Here is a 13,834-nt window from a genome sequence, read left to right on the forward strand (position 1 = left end):
GTATTCGAGTGTCTAACAGTTCAAAGAAATTGTTGATATCTAGCAGAGTATTTGAAATAATTCCAATAAAAACATTTTTTATTTTGGTCAGAGATCTTGTCCTAAAGGGCCGCTGTTAGTTCTTCCATCTCTTGGACATTGTTCGCTCTCACAAACCATTTTCACAGTGTTGGGGGATGTACTTTTCCAGGAGCTGGGGATACATACTTTAGCTGCATTCAGTAACTGAAACAACATGGATTTCCTTTATCTCTTAAAGGACATTGGGGTCAGGTAGAGGAGTACTGCAGCCGGGTTTTTGGCTTATGCGAAGCCTGTAGTCTCTAAAACCGACCCCTGAAAGAGTTGTACACAATTTATATTTTACGTAAGTTTTTATGCATTTAGTGGGGGATCCCAATTGAACTATGTCTTTATTGCGGTGCCTTGATTTCTGCTTTAAATAGAAAATAGTTTAAAATAGGACTGAAATATATGTTTTAATTTTAAAGGAAAGAGATTAGTAATAAAAAATCATGGCTTCTGGAGGATCTGAGTCGGAGGAGGATACGTGGTCATCTGAAAGTGAAGACCCTTCTGAAAGTGATCACTTTTCTGAATATGACACAATTTCTGAAAGTTCAGAATCTGAAAATGTCAATACTTCTGAATCTACTACTGAAGAAAAGGAGGAGACTTCAGGTACAGATCGTTTTGTAGATACATTTACCAATATTATTCTTTGAGCATGTGTGCAATTTGGTATGCTTTTCCATATATACACATTTTCTTATAGCAGTTCCTACTGTTCTCCTGTGGTGAGGGTGCCCACCTATTAAAGTGTCAATGCCGCCTCTTCTCAGTGTCTAGCGACAGCTTTATTTCAACCTTTCATGTCAGAAAAAAATGTTTTGCACATTGTTGTAAAGGAATCCTAAAGATATGTGAAGATTTACACATATCATGTTATGGATATATATCAGTTTATGAGTGGGACTATGATTTATTATATCAATACCAACATTATGGATACTATGCAATTAATTAACTAAAACTGGAGCGTTTAAAATCTGGTGCAGCTGTGCATTTTGGTAGCCAATCAGCTTCCAACTTCAGCTTGTTTAATTAAGCTTTAACAAAAAAACTGGAAGAATGGTTACTTTGCAGAACTGCACCAAAGTTTGCACTCTTCAGCTTTAGTAAATTAACCCCTATGCTTTAAAACACAATTAGGTTGATTTACTAAAATATTTGAGAATACACGAACAATAAATGATGTAAATAATCACATTAGCTAGAGCCATCATCATGTGTATATCGGGAGCTGTGCAACAGGTGCTATTTTGACCACATGCGTTACCATGTCTGCTATTTCATCATGAAGAGCAAGTTAGAACAAAGAGCAATTGTGAAATTTTGCGTGAAATAAAGCAAACCTGTCACAGAGACTATTACCATGATTTGGCAAGTTTACAGCGATGCTGCAATGAGTTGTTCGAGGTTGTTGAGTGGCACGCGTGCTTCAAGAGCGGAAGAACATTACTGGAAGACAATGAGAGACCAGGAAGACCTTCAACAACCCCTGAAAATGTTGAAACCATTCAGCAACTTGTGAATGATGGAGGATCATTACCGGTGACGAAACTTTGGTGTACGGGTTTCACTCAAAATTTCATGTTTGCTGTCTGTTCTAACATGATGTCCATTAAGAAATAGCAGACGTGGTAATGCACATGGTCAGAATAGCACCATTTACACAGCTCCCAATGTACTCAGGACTATGTCTTTTGGCACACTGACTTATGAAGGTCAGTGCTCCCTGTGGTAATGCATACAGTCTTGTGCTGCCATCTGTTGGCGTGTTACAAAACTAGTCTCTAAACTTTTTGGTACCACCTCGTATAACTAGCAAGTTATATAATTCAATACAAAAATCCATGGCACTTGGTCTAGGTAATCATCACAGAAAATGTAATTGTAAATGGTTTGTTACATTTAAATTAAAAAACTGAGATTTCTGTTGCATACATTTGTAAATACATATGAAGCCACACTGCTGACCCAAGTCACTTTACCTTGGAGCTTTACATTGGAGGTAGCCCCATCCTCCTTAAAAGCACACAAACATGAATCTTCAGATGGATTGAGAGATTGTGGGCATTTTGCATGTTCTGTATAATAAATGTTTGTATTGATTTATGTATTCTCTGCTAGTTGACCTTTTGTTTCTTTGTACTGCTTCTAATAATTATAATATTCACATAGAAATGAAGAAACCTGTTTCCTTTTGTGACATAATATCCTACAATCTCACACAACAACTATCAAATTCAAAGTAAGTATATCATGGCTTATCATACCAATTAGGAATGAAGTTCAAGTTCACCACTACCATGGGTTTCAGGTGAATCCTGTGCAAAATTTGTGGTTCTAGTGAAATTAGATTTTTTTTTAACTATAACGCACTGCATTTGAACTAATGCCAGCAGGTTTAAAAGGGCCAATAAGAGGGCTTTGGCTAAACCAAATCCTTCCCTATAAAAGGCTATATAAGGCTTTTATTTTAACAGTTTTTTTTATTGTCAGGCCTTTAAAAACATATTTCACTTCTTGCAAAAAAAAGTAATAAACTCTCACAGTGATTAAAAAATTGGCATTTATTAATTTTTTGCATTGGAAACAGTAAAGCATTTTAACCACTTGCCTGCCACCCTATAGTAGAACTACTACTAAAGGGAAGCAGGGCTGTGCAAAATCACACACATATATATATATATATATATATATATATACATACATATATATACATATATATATATATATATATACGTGATTAGCATTTCTGGGCAGGGGCGCTTGCTGCCCTACTCGTTACGCCATTGGTAGCCCTGGATGTCAATCACCGGGCCAGAGATTCCCCACCGGCACCCGGCGATCATCGAGTAATACTGTCAGGGGAGAGACCTGTGTGTAAACAACACAGGTCTCTCTCCTGCCAGAAAGCACATGCTGCTGTGTATTTCTCTTCACAGCAGAGAAATACACAGCAGCTTGTCTCCATAGTAAAACACACACAGCACATTATGTAAAACAGCACACAGTCAACCCTTTGATCACCCCATATGTTAACCCCTTCCTGTCCAGGGTCATTAGTACAGTGTCATGCTTTCTATTAGCACTGATCACTGTATTAGTGTCATTGGGATGTCAGTGGCAGTCAGTTCCCACCCAGTTTCAGAATGCCCACCGCAGTCCCACTATAAGTCGCTGATCGCCGCCATTACCAGTATAAATAGAAAAAAAATTCCAGTATATATACCGCCATTTGTAGATGCTATAACTTTCACATAAACCAATTAATATACACTTATTGTATTTTTTTTTAGTAAAGACGTAGCAGAATACATTTAGGCCCAAATGATGAAAAGTCAAAAATATTGTTTTTTTTTTTCAAAATTGTCAGTCTTTTTTTGTTCATAGCACAAAAAATAAAAACCGCAGAGGTGATCAAATACCACTGAAAAAAGCTCTATTTGTGGGGAAAAAAAGGACATCAATTTCATTAGGGTGCAGTGTTGCATGACCTTGCAGTTGCCAATTAAAATAACGCAGCGTTGTATCACAAAAAATGGCCTGGTCAGGAAGGGGGGTAAATCCTCAGGAGGGCAAGTGGTTAACTGTTGTAGCACTTCCCCCTTTGACGTTGCTGAAGATTTTGGTCCCCCTATAGTCTTGCACAGTCAGACAACAGGCATTTTTCACAGACTTGCATTCCAGAGACAGTAAACAGTCCTTGAACTTGGCTTTTAGGTTTTAATTAGGGGAATTGAACTTGGATGGGGTAATGGGTGTATGGGATTGCCAATGGAACTGCAAACCGAGGACAATTTCTTGGCACTGTGTACAAGTCTTTACAAAGCAAAATCTCTTCTTGGAGAGCCCTCTAGCCTGTCCTGGTGTACCACCCCAGACACCAGAAAATCCTCTTATATCCAGCTGGAGGAATCCCTGGACAAGGGGATACAGTGCTTGGCACTTTAAGGTGAAACAGGTCCAGGTAAGGAGCTAACCCCCTTTACTAGCCCAGAGGGTGTAGGATTACTCACTCACTCTGTTTCCTATGAGCTGGTAGGTTGATAGCTGCTTTCAGGTCTGCCACTGGGCTGGCTCTTTCCCTGATGCACAGGTGGCCCTCGCTCTGGGGACTGAGGAGGTCTGAGAAATCCTCTTTTCCAGCAACACTGCCTGGAGGTAGACTCCTTCCCAACTGGGCCCCCTCCCAGGCTCCTACACCTCTTCTCACTCCATCTTCGAACCCGAACTCTCCTGCTCCTGAGCAAGCTCAGTCACTCTTAAGAGCTGTCCTGATCCCATGCTAGTCCTCCTGCTGGGGATTGGCCAGGATCACTTAAGAGTGCAGACCAGCTCCTCCTCACCTCCACACACTCAATTCTAGAGACCCCTCCAAGTCTCCAGGTCAGGGGGAGTTATCAGGGAACTCATCTGCAGAGGCCCTCAGCCCTGATCCAAATTTGACCCTGCTAACTATTTCCCCAGGCTGCTACTTAGCTCTTCTAAATAAAAAATTGAACACTAGCTCCCCCTGGCTATCTACAGGGGTACTACACTGTGATCAGGGAATCGTGAATGAAATGCAGAGGCTTCTGCAGACTGTTTCTTCACCCACAGGTCTATACAGATAATCACATCATTTTCACAGGCTTCTTCCAGGTGCTGGGTATTCAGCTGTATTGACTGGCTAGCTAGGGAAGGTTTGACTCCTGTGTATGTGCATAGTAGTCATCCATCCCGGCACTCAGGTACTGTACAGAGAATGTATGTTGAGCTGCGCATGTGCAACTCGGTATACATTTACTATTAGATTGCGAACAAGCAGGTAGGTTAGTTTTATTGCCAGAGACATAATATGTCTCTTCTTCAATAAAAAGCTACCAGCTCACATTTGTTCTTAATATAGATTTACTTCTGTTTTATGACATAGTGGTCTGCCCTTGATTTGTTCAGCACACTTTACTTTCAGTGTGCTGATAAGGCCTATAAAGATGTTAGAGAAAAACTTAATTTAAGATTTAAGTTATAAGTAAATGTAAAATGGAACTTCAGTCAGAAAATTAAGACATAATAGATCGCTTTATGCTGGCCCGTTTTGCAGGTATAGCTAAAACATACACAATAAGTGCCTACACTGTTTAACATCCAGTAATGCACTGTCTCACCTTGCTCTGCACATGCTCATTTGCTCTCTATTCTCAGCCTAGTGCCTAACATCAGAGGCATTTGGGTCTGCTGACAGCCTAAAGATTTAATGCTGAGGGGGAGGAAGCAACAAGAATAACACAAACTGTGCCAAGAGAACACAGATTAGGGAGAGAGAATAGTAAAGCAGAAGAGGTGACTGGACAAACTCTGCTGCCAGAGAGACACAAAAGAGTTAAACGTAAAGGGCAGTGTCTTATCTTATTTACCTGATATTTTCTCCTTCCTTTCTCTGCATTAAGGCCCCTTTCACTTATTTACCACAGCTAAATGCAGGTAATGCATCCCTATGGCTCCATTCACACACTGCGTTTAGCAAAGTCTTCATAACACACAGTTTTATGTGTTTAGGAAAAATAGAGTTGACAGCACCCAGGAGCAATGTACCACAGCTCTCTGTACATAACCGCAGTTAATTCTCAGTACACAGAAAAAAATAAGTGAACAGTTGCTTTAGAAAAGGCAAGAATTTACTACAGCAGTTAAATGCAGCAAATGCAAGTGATCTCTGTGCCAGGAGTATTGGAATTTAAAAAAAACATGCATTTACAAGCGGCAGAACAACCGCTCATGTGAGAGAGGCCTAACAGTCCCTGAGCTCAGCTACTGCAGCCTTCCCCTCTAGCGGAGCCAAGACATACAATTAAAGGCTGAAAATGCACACATTTTACTTTGTAAGAAAGTGACTTATTGTTTTTAAGACCAAGGAAAGGGATAGAGTTCTCAAAGACGTGACTGCTCTGGGCTTCAGAAAATGGCAGCCTCCTGCAAGAAACAGGAGCAACGCTGGAGGCACTTTACAGCATACACTAATTTTGTTAGCATAACTATTAATGTGGAATGTGTTTTCCTTACTAAAGAACATTATTTTTTATCATGGTATGGGTAAAACTCCACTTTAAGCAGGACCACTTCTACTATAAATTTGACGTTTAAAACTCCCCATGCTTCTTACATAAAGTGCTTATTTTTCATGCTAATCACAAACACTGGCTCTGAGTCTGTTCTGCATTATTTAACCACTTGAGCTCCTGAGGATTTACCCCCCTTAATGACCAGGCCTCTTTTTGCTACTTGGCGCTGCACTAATTCAATTGATAATTGTGCGGTCATGCAATGCTGCACCTAAACTAAATTTACGTCCTTTTTTTCACACAAATAGAGCTTTCTTTCGGTGGTGTTTGATCACCTGTGCGCTTTTTATTTTTCACGCTATAAACAAAAAAATACCAAATATTTTGAAGAAAACAATATTTTTTACTTTCAGGTATAAAAAATATATAGTAAACTCAAAGTTAGTTATAAATTTAGGCCAAAATGTATTCTGCTACATGTTTTTGGTAAAAAAATCCCAATAAGTGTATATTGATTGCTTTGTGTGGAAGTTATAGCGTCTACAATCTATGGTATAGATAATGGAATTTACATAGCTTTTACTTTCTGACTGCCCATCACATTTCTTGAGGTGCCAAAATACCAGGATAGTACAAACACCCTCAAATGACCCCTTTTCGGAAATTAGACACCCTATGCTATCTGCTGAGAGGCATATTGTGTCCATGGAAGATTTTTTTTTTCCACAAGTTTCTGGAAAATGATAAAAACTTCTTTTTTTTTTTTACATGAAGTTGTCATTTAAATGATTTATTTCTCGCACAAGCCATGGGTATATGTGGAATTACACCCCAAAATACATTCTGCCACTTCTACTGAGTATGGGGATACCACATGCGTGAGACTTTTTGGGAGCCTAGCCACATACAGGAGCCTGAAATCCAATGAACACTTTGAAAGCCTGAAGGTGCGTAACTTCCTCATTACACTTCCTCACTACCTATCACAGTTTTGAAGGCCCTGACATGCCAGGATAGCCCCAACCCCCCCCCCCAAATGACCCCTTTCTGGAAAGTAGACACCCCACGGAATTTAAAAAGAGGCATGGTGAGTATTTTGCAGATATCATTTTTTCTCACAAGGTTTTGAAATATAAAAAAAATAGAAAAAATATGTTTTTTTTTTTTTTTTCACTTTCCAAAAACTTGTGGCAACAAATGAGATCTGCAAAATACTTACCGTGCTTTTTATCAAATTCCTTGGGGCGTCTACTTTCCAAAAAGTAATTTAGGAGGGTTAGGTGCTATCCTGGCATTTCAGGGCCTCCGAAACTGTGATAAGTAGTCTGGAAGTGTAATGAGGAAATAAAGCCCTTTAAAAGCCTGAAGGTGCTTATTGGATTTTGGGGTCCTGTACTTGGCTAGACTGCCAAAAAGTCTTTCACATGTGGTACCCCCCTACTCGGGAGAAGTAGCAAAATGTATTTTGGGGAGTAATTTCACATATAACCATGGCATGTGTGAGCAGTAAATCATTTAAGTGACAATTTTGTGTAAAAAAAAAAAATATATTTATTTTTGTAATTTTCCAAAAACTTGTGGTAAAAAAATAAATTCTTCTATTGATTTAACATTCCTCTCAGCAAATAGTTTGGGGTAACTACTTTCCAAAAAGGGGTCATTTTGGGGGGTGGGGGCGTTTTATGTCCAGCATTAGAAGTTTATACCACACATCATTCACTCTTCTAACCACCTGAAGACCAAGCCTTTTTGTTCACATGAAAAAAATCAGTATTTTTTGCTAGGAAATTAATTTTAACCCCCAAATATTATATATTTTTTTAAAGCAGACACCCTAGTGAATAAAATGGTGGGTACTACAATTTTTTTATGGCACATAGTACTCGCGCAGCGATTTTTCAAATGCAATTAAAAAAAAAAAAAATACACTTTTTTTACTTGTAATGCACAAAAACACAATATATTGGCCAATTGTTTGGTAGAATATAAAAGATAATGGTATGCCGAGTAAATAGATACCAAACATGACATGCTTTAAAACTGCGCATGCCCCGTGCAATGGCGACAAACTGCAAACATTTTTAATATCCATAGGCAGCGCTTTAAAAGCCTTTAAAAGCCACCATTTTAGATTTACAGAGGAGATCTAGTGTTAGAATTACTGCCCTTGATCTGATGTTCACGGCAATACCTCACATGCATGGTGCACCGCTGTTTACATAACGGCACAGGGTCAGGGCTTGTGCACACAGGTGTACGCGCATGGGAGGGGCAATTTTTTTTTTTTAGTTATTTTGATTTTTTTAATTATTTTTACATTGTACCTTTCATTTTTTTTTATCACTTTTAATGCTATAACAGGGAATGCAAATAACCCCTATAACTTCAATGGGCATTGTCATATTCTTTTTTGAGAAATCTGGGGTCTATCAGACTCTAGATCTCTCCTCTGCCTTTACATTATCTAATCAAACCAAAATCGGTGTGATCAGATGCTTTCCCAATTTACAAATGGCGCTGTTTATATCCTGCGAAACTGAAGTGATGAAATGCTTGTAGCTTCCGAATTCTTAGACTATAGAGATGATTGGCACCATTCTGGTCTCCAATCAGCTCTATGGTCAGGTAGCAGAAACACCGGCTGCATTCTCAGTTTCCCCTGATGGCACGGGACTGCCTGAGAAGGCCGTGGAAGGCAGCGGGGGAGGGGGGACATCATCTCCCACTGCTTGTAAAAGCAATCTTGCAGTTAATTAGCCACTAGGATTGCTTTTACATGAAAGCCGATCACCGGCTGAAAAAAACGATACCAGGATGATGCCTGCAGCTGTAGGCATCATCCTGGTATAACCATTCAAATCCAGTGATGTACCAGTACATCGCTGGTCCTTGTTGGGGTATATATGCTATGTTATTTTTTTTTTTTTGTATGTAGCCTGTGGAATTAAAGAAAAAATTAGAAGAAATCTCTGCCAGAAAAAGTGTGTGGTATGCCCACCATTAGAATATACCGCCCTGCATCCACCCACTTCTAATGGTGGGCACACATTAGGTCACACTTTGCCACAAGTGCCAGTTCCAAGATTGAATAAATGTCTAAATAGTGGCACGCTTGAATAAAAATTGTCCACGTATAAGTGGTACTCCATATGGAGAAATGATGACACCAAGTCCCAAACTATCTTGCCACTGCTCCCCATGTAGTCTGGGCATTCAGGCGGGCTCCACGTGACTATCTTTTCCCTCGTAAATCCGAAACTTATAAGTATAGCCTGTTGTCCTCTCACAGGTCTTCTACATCTTGACCCCATATCTGGCACGCTTGCAGGGGAGAAATTGTTTGAATGCAAGGCGGCCAGAAAAATTAATCAGGGACTCCTCAACGCAGATTTTTTGCTGGGGAGTATAGACATCTGCAAATTTTAGGTTAAGGTGATTTGCAAGGGGTTGAATTTTGTGGAGCCGGTAAAATTCAGGGTTACCCCGAGGATGACAGAGTGTATTGTCGCTGAAATGCATAAAACACATTATACTCCCATATCTATGCCTGGCCATGGCAGCAGAGAACACGGCATATGATGAATCGGGTCTGCAGACCAATACAACCGCAATTCATTTCTTTTAGTAATGCCCATGTTGAGGGTTAGGCCCAAAAAAAATTAAAATTTGAAAACCGTAATGGGTTTCCATGCGAATGGTCTGGCAAGGTTTGAATTTGGGTTGGCGGCAATAAATTGTTGTGCATATAAACTGCTTTGATCCACAATCAACGCATGCAGATATTCCGTAAAAAACAGCTCCAAAAATCAAGGAGGTATGTAAAAGACCAGGATGTACTACACCGCTGGTACTCGCCAGTTCACCAAAAGGTAGAGCGGCACTAGTACTGGCACTCTGCTGCATATGAGAGTCATCAAAATTTACCGGCAAGTGCTAACAGAGATCAGGCCTGATTCTGCGAACACTGCGGTTTTGTGTGCAATGTATCAAGTGACAGTGACCTACTGACATTGCACTTCCTGGGGGAGAAGGGGGGGTAAACGTAGGGGCTAAACGCAGGTGCTGGCAGGTGCCGGGGCCGATCCCGCTAACGCTGCGTTTTTGGGGACGCTATACTAATGTGAATAGTATGGTATAGTGCTGACCTGATCAAAGATATTGACCCTTTCAGACACTATACTAGCAATGGAGGTTTATTGTACATGAGCGTGCTCCTGGCAATCAAGGGATTAAATGTGATGACTGGTGTACTGACGGGCAATCTGACACTATCTGGGAGGGGTGTGAAAACCACGGGAGCACGAATCACGTGTATATATATATATATATATATATATATATGTGATTTTGCGTACCCATGCCTCCCTGTAGCAGTATTTCTGCTGTAGGGTGGTCAGGAAGCGGTTACAGAAGAGGTTTGTGTTACGGCACTGCGTTACTTTAACTGACAATTGCGCGGTCATGCAACACTGCACCTAAATTAAATTTACATCCTTTTTTTCCCACAAATTGAGCTTTCTTTCGGTGGTATTTGATCGCCTGTGCGTTTTTTACTTTTTGCGCTATAAAAAAAAAGGCTGACAATTTTGAGAAAAAAACAATATTTCGGACTTCTTGCTATAAAACATGTCCAGTAAAAAAAATAAAAAAATCTAATTTTGTCACAAATTTCATCCAAAATGCATTCTGCGACATGTCTCTGCTAAAAAAAATCCCAATACATGTAAATTAATTGGTTTACATGAAAGTTATAGCGTTTACAAATGGCGGGAAAGATACTGGGATTTTAAAAAATGTTTTATACTAATAATGGCGGCGATCGGCGACATATGGCGGCGATCAGCGACTTATGGCAGGACTGCGGCTGACAATTTGACACTGGGGGGGAACTGACTTGGGGTCACTGACATCCCCAGTGACACCAATACAGTGATCAGTGAAAAAAAACCCCACTGACACTGTACTAATGGCACTGGGGAGGAAGGAGTTAACATTTTTTAGGGTTAACTGTGTGAGGGCAGTGTTCTACTAGGGGGCGGGGGTGTGTGCTGGACGAGGACAGGCTGATCGGGAGAGAGAAACTCTTCTATCCCTCTTCAGCTTGTCAGGAGCTGACAGGCAACTGACAGAGAGCAGGGCTGTGTGTAAACAATGCAGCCCTGCTCTCTGTCAGCGATTACCGCTAATCGCGGGGAAATGGCCGGTAATCACCGGCCATGACCCGGCGGCTGAGACCAGCTGCTGACACCCGCGGAACAGGTAGGGCGGGCGCGAAAAACACGTTTTAAAACGTGGTTTTGCGCAGCCGTGCCGCCCTGAAAATGTTTTCATGCAGTGGCTGGGGCTCAAGCAGTTAAACATTATCATATTTTCGGTTATAAAAAATATCCAATAAAATCCAATAAATTTAGGCCAAAATGTATTCTGCTACATGTGTTTGGTAAAAAAAACCCAATATATGTATATTATTTGGTTTGTAAGAAAGTTATAGCGTCTACAAATTATGTTACATATTGGAATTTACACAGCTTTTACTTTCTGATATTGCTTGAGGTGCTAATATGCCAGGGCAGTACAAAAAAACCCAAATGACCCCTTTTTGAAAAGTAGACACCCCAAGGAATTTGCTGAGAGGCATGTTGAGTGCATGGAAGATTTTGTTTTTTGCCACAAATTTTTAGAAAATTACAATTTTTTTTCTTTTTTTTTTTACACAAAGTTGTCACTTAAATGGTATATTGCTCACATAACTTTTTTCTTTTACTAAGGCTGATGTCAGATGGACAATTCTGCCACTGGAGTCGAATCACCAGATGCAGGATCACTAAAGAGGCCGTCTGCCAGTCCCTATAGAATTGCTCCCTTTGTAAGCCAGATGCAGCGAGATATCGCTGGCCCAGATACTGCTAAATCTCAAATGCTAGCAATGGGAGTGACATCTTGTTGCTTCAACTACAGAGGGAGCAATTCCATAGGGACAAACAGGTAGCCTCTTAGTGATCCTGCCACTGGGGAGCTTGTGAAATCACTATCACTAGCGGCATAGTCACCCTTCTGACATCAGCATAACACATATGTGAATGTATAAAAAATTCTGAGATATGTTGTATTGTACCGTTACAAAGAATGTAATAAAATGATTTATAACAAGTTCTCACCTTTTTTTCTTTAGATTTGTGAGTTTACTCAACGACTATATGGAGTCTGAGTTCTTTGTCATTGACGGAGATTCCTTGATAATTACGTGTGCTTCAAATAGTTCCTTGTCACCAGGGGAGAGCTTACACTTTTTTTTCTTGGTGGAACAGTTTCTGTTCAATTTAACAAGCAGGCAAGCTAGATATGTTGTTGTGTTTTTTCAGGTATGTACCTGATATCTGTTTTTGGATCACAGTTTGAATAGAGAAGTAGTAAATTTTGTATCATTGTAGTATGTAGTGTAAATTTTTGGTAGGAAAATTACATTTTTTTATATTGCTCTTACATGTTTTTTGTTATTGGATTACATAACAAAGTATGTTGATTCTTACCTTTTGTTGCTTACTGAAATTAAAATGTATGAAAACACAAGACCTGCTCAGCTCAGGAACAGGTGCAATTTGTAAAGAATGCAGAGAAACAAGTATCTTTGTTTAGCATTTCCCTACCCCTTCACTCCCACAGAGAAAAATTTTTCAGCGATTCTCCCTAATTTTTTTATCACATTTTTTCAGTCGCTATGGACTCCTGAAACGTTAAAGCGGTAGTAAATTAAAAAAAAAAGTCCTACTCTCCTCCAATGCAATGGCATAATGTGTTAGTATGCAGTGCATACTATCACATTATGAAATATTTACCTTAAAACGAAGTCCTCCAGCACAGCGCTGACACATCTGACAGGGCTTCCATCTTCAGCCAATCTTCCTTCCCAGTTTGCGGGTTCTCACAATGAACGACATGCCGTGCATTGACAGCACTTTGCTCCTTCGCTGGTGAGGTCACCGGTGTACGTTTAGGAGATATTAATTTTAACTACAGGTAAACTTTAATATAAGCTTACCTGTAGGTAAAAGTTGCAAAGCAGACTTTACTTCCGCTTTTAGAAGAAGCGACATTAGTGCATAGCTAATTTTACAGATAATAAGGATGTCCCAGCAAGAAATATTTTCTTACCAACTTCTACTGTCACGTACTCGCTAACGGTAGCTCTATGGATCCACAGTCTGGGATTCCCCAGGACGCGGAGTCTAAGCCCCAGTCTGCTTGTTCACCAGAGCCCCTGATGGTGGGGATGGACTTGAAGCAGGCTGAGACCAGGTTGCGGCCCCCGGGTACACCCAACTGTAGTAGAGAGGACCGCTAGCGGGACGTAGCTGGATAAGAGCCTGATGTGAAGAGGCAGGGCAGACCTGAGCGGTAAACGGATGGATCCGTGCAGAATGGATGTATGCTGACACACCGTGAAGCAAGTCGCGGAGTCAGACAGGCTGGGTCGGTAACTGTGGAGGCAGAACGGAACAGATCAGCAGGCAGGGGATGGTCGGGTCACAGGCCAAGTTCAGCAACAGGAGGTCAGACGATCAGGAGCAGGCAGAAGAGTGGTCAAAGGCAAGCCAAGGGTCAGGGCAGGAGACGGTCTTGTAGTCTCGTAGCATGGACATTCTGAGCTGGTTCCCAATAATTTTCCTCCGGGCCATAACCCTTTGACTTAATGAGGTACTGCGTCTGACCCCTCCTTTTCCTGC

General features: G+C 40.6%; 1 protein-coding gene across 1 annotated transcript in view; it reads left to right on the forward strand.

The window, feature by feature from the left end:
- The first annotated feature begins 493 nt into the window (after positions 1-493).
- Positions 494-13,834, forward strand: part of LOC149468210 (putative ATP-dependent RNA helicase DDX60) — a 258,721-nt gene continuing 245,380 nt past the window's right edge. The window contains exons 1-3 of the mRNA XM_089670346.1: positions 494-681; positions 2,245-2,314; positions 12,283-12,472. Coding sequence (XP_089526472.1) covers positions 516-681; positions 2,245-2,314; positions 12,283-12,472 — 426 coding nt within the window. The 5' untranslated portion in view covers positions 494-515. The remainder of the gene's footprint in view (positions 682-2,244; positions 2,315-12,282; positions 12,473-13,834) is intronic.

The sequence above is a fragment of the Staurois parvus genome, unplaced genomic scaffold (assembly GCF_062004578.1).
Source record: "Staurois parvus isolate SC_StPar_1 unplaced genomic scaffold, SC_StPar_1.0 ptg000090l, whole genome shotgun sequence".
In the NCBI taxonomy this organism is placed as follows: domain Eukaryota; kingdom Metazoa; phylum Chordata; class Amphibia; order Anura; family Ranidae; genus Staurois; species Staurois parvus.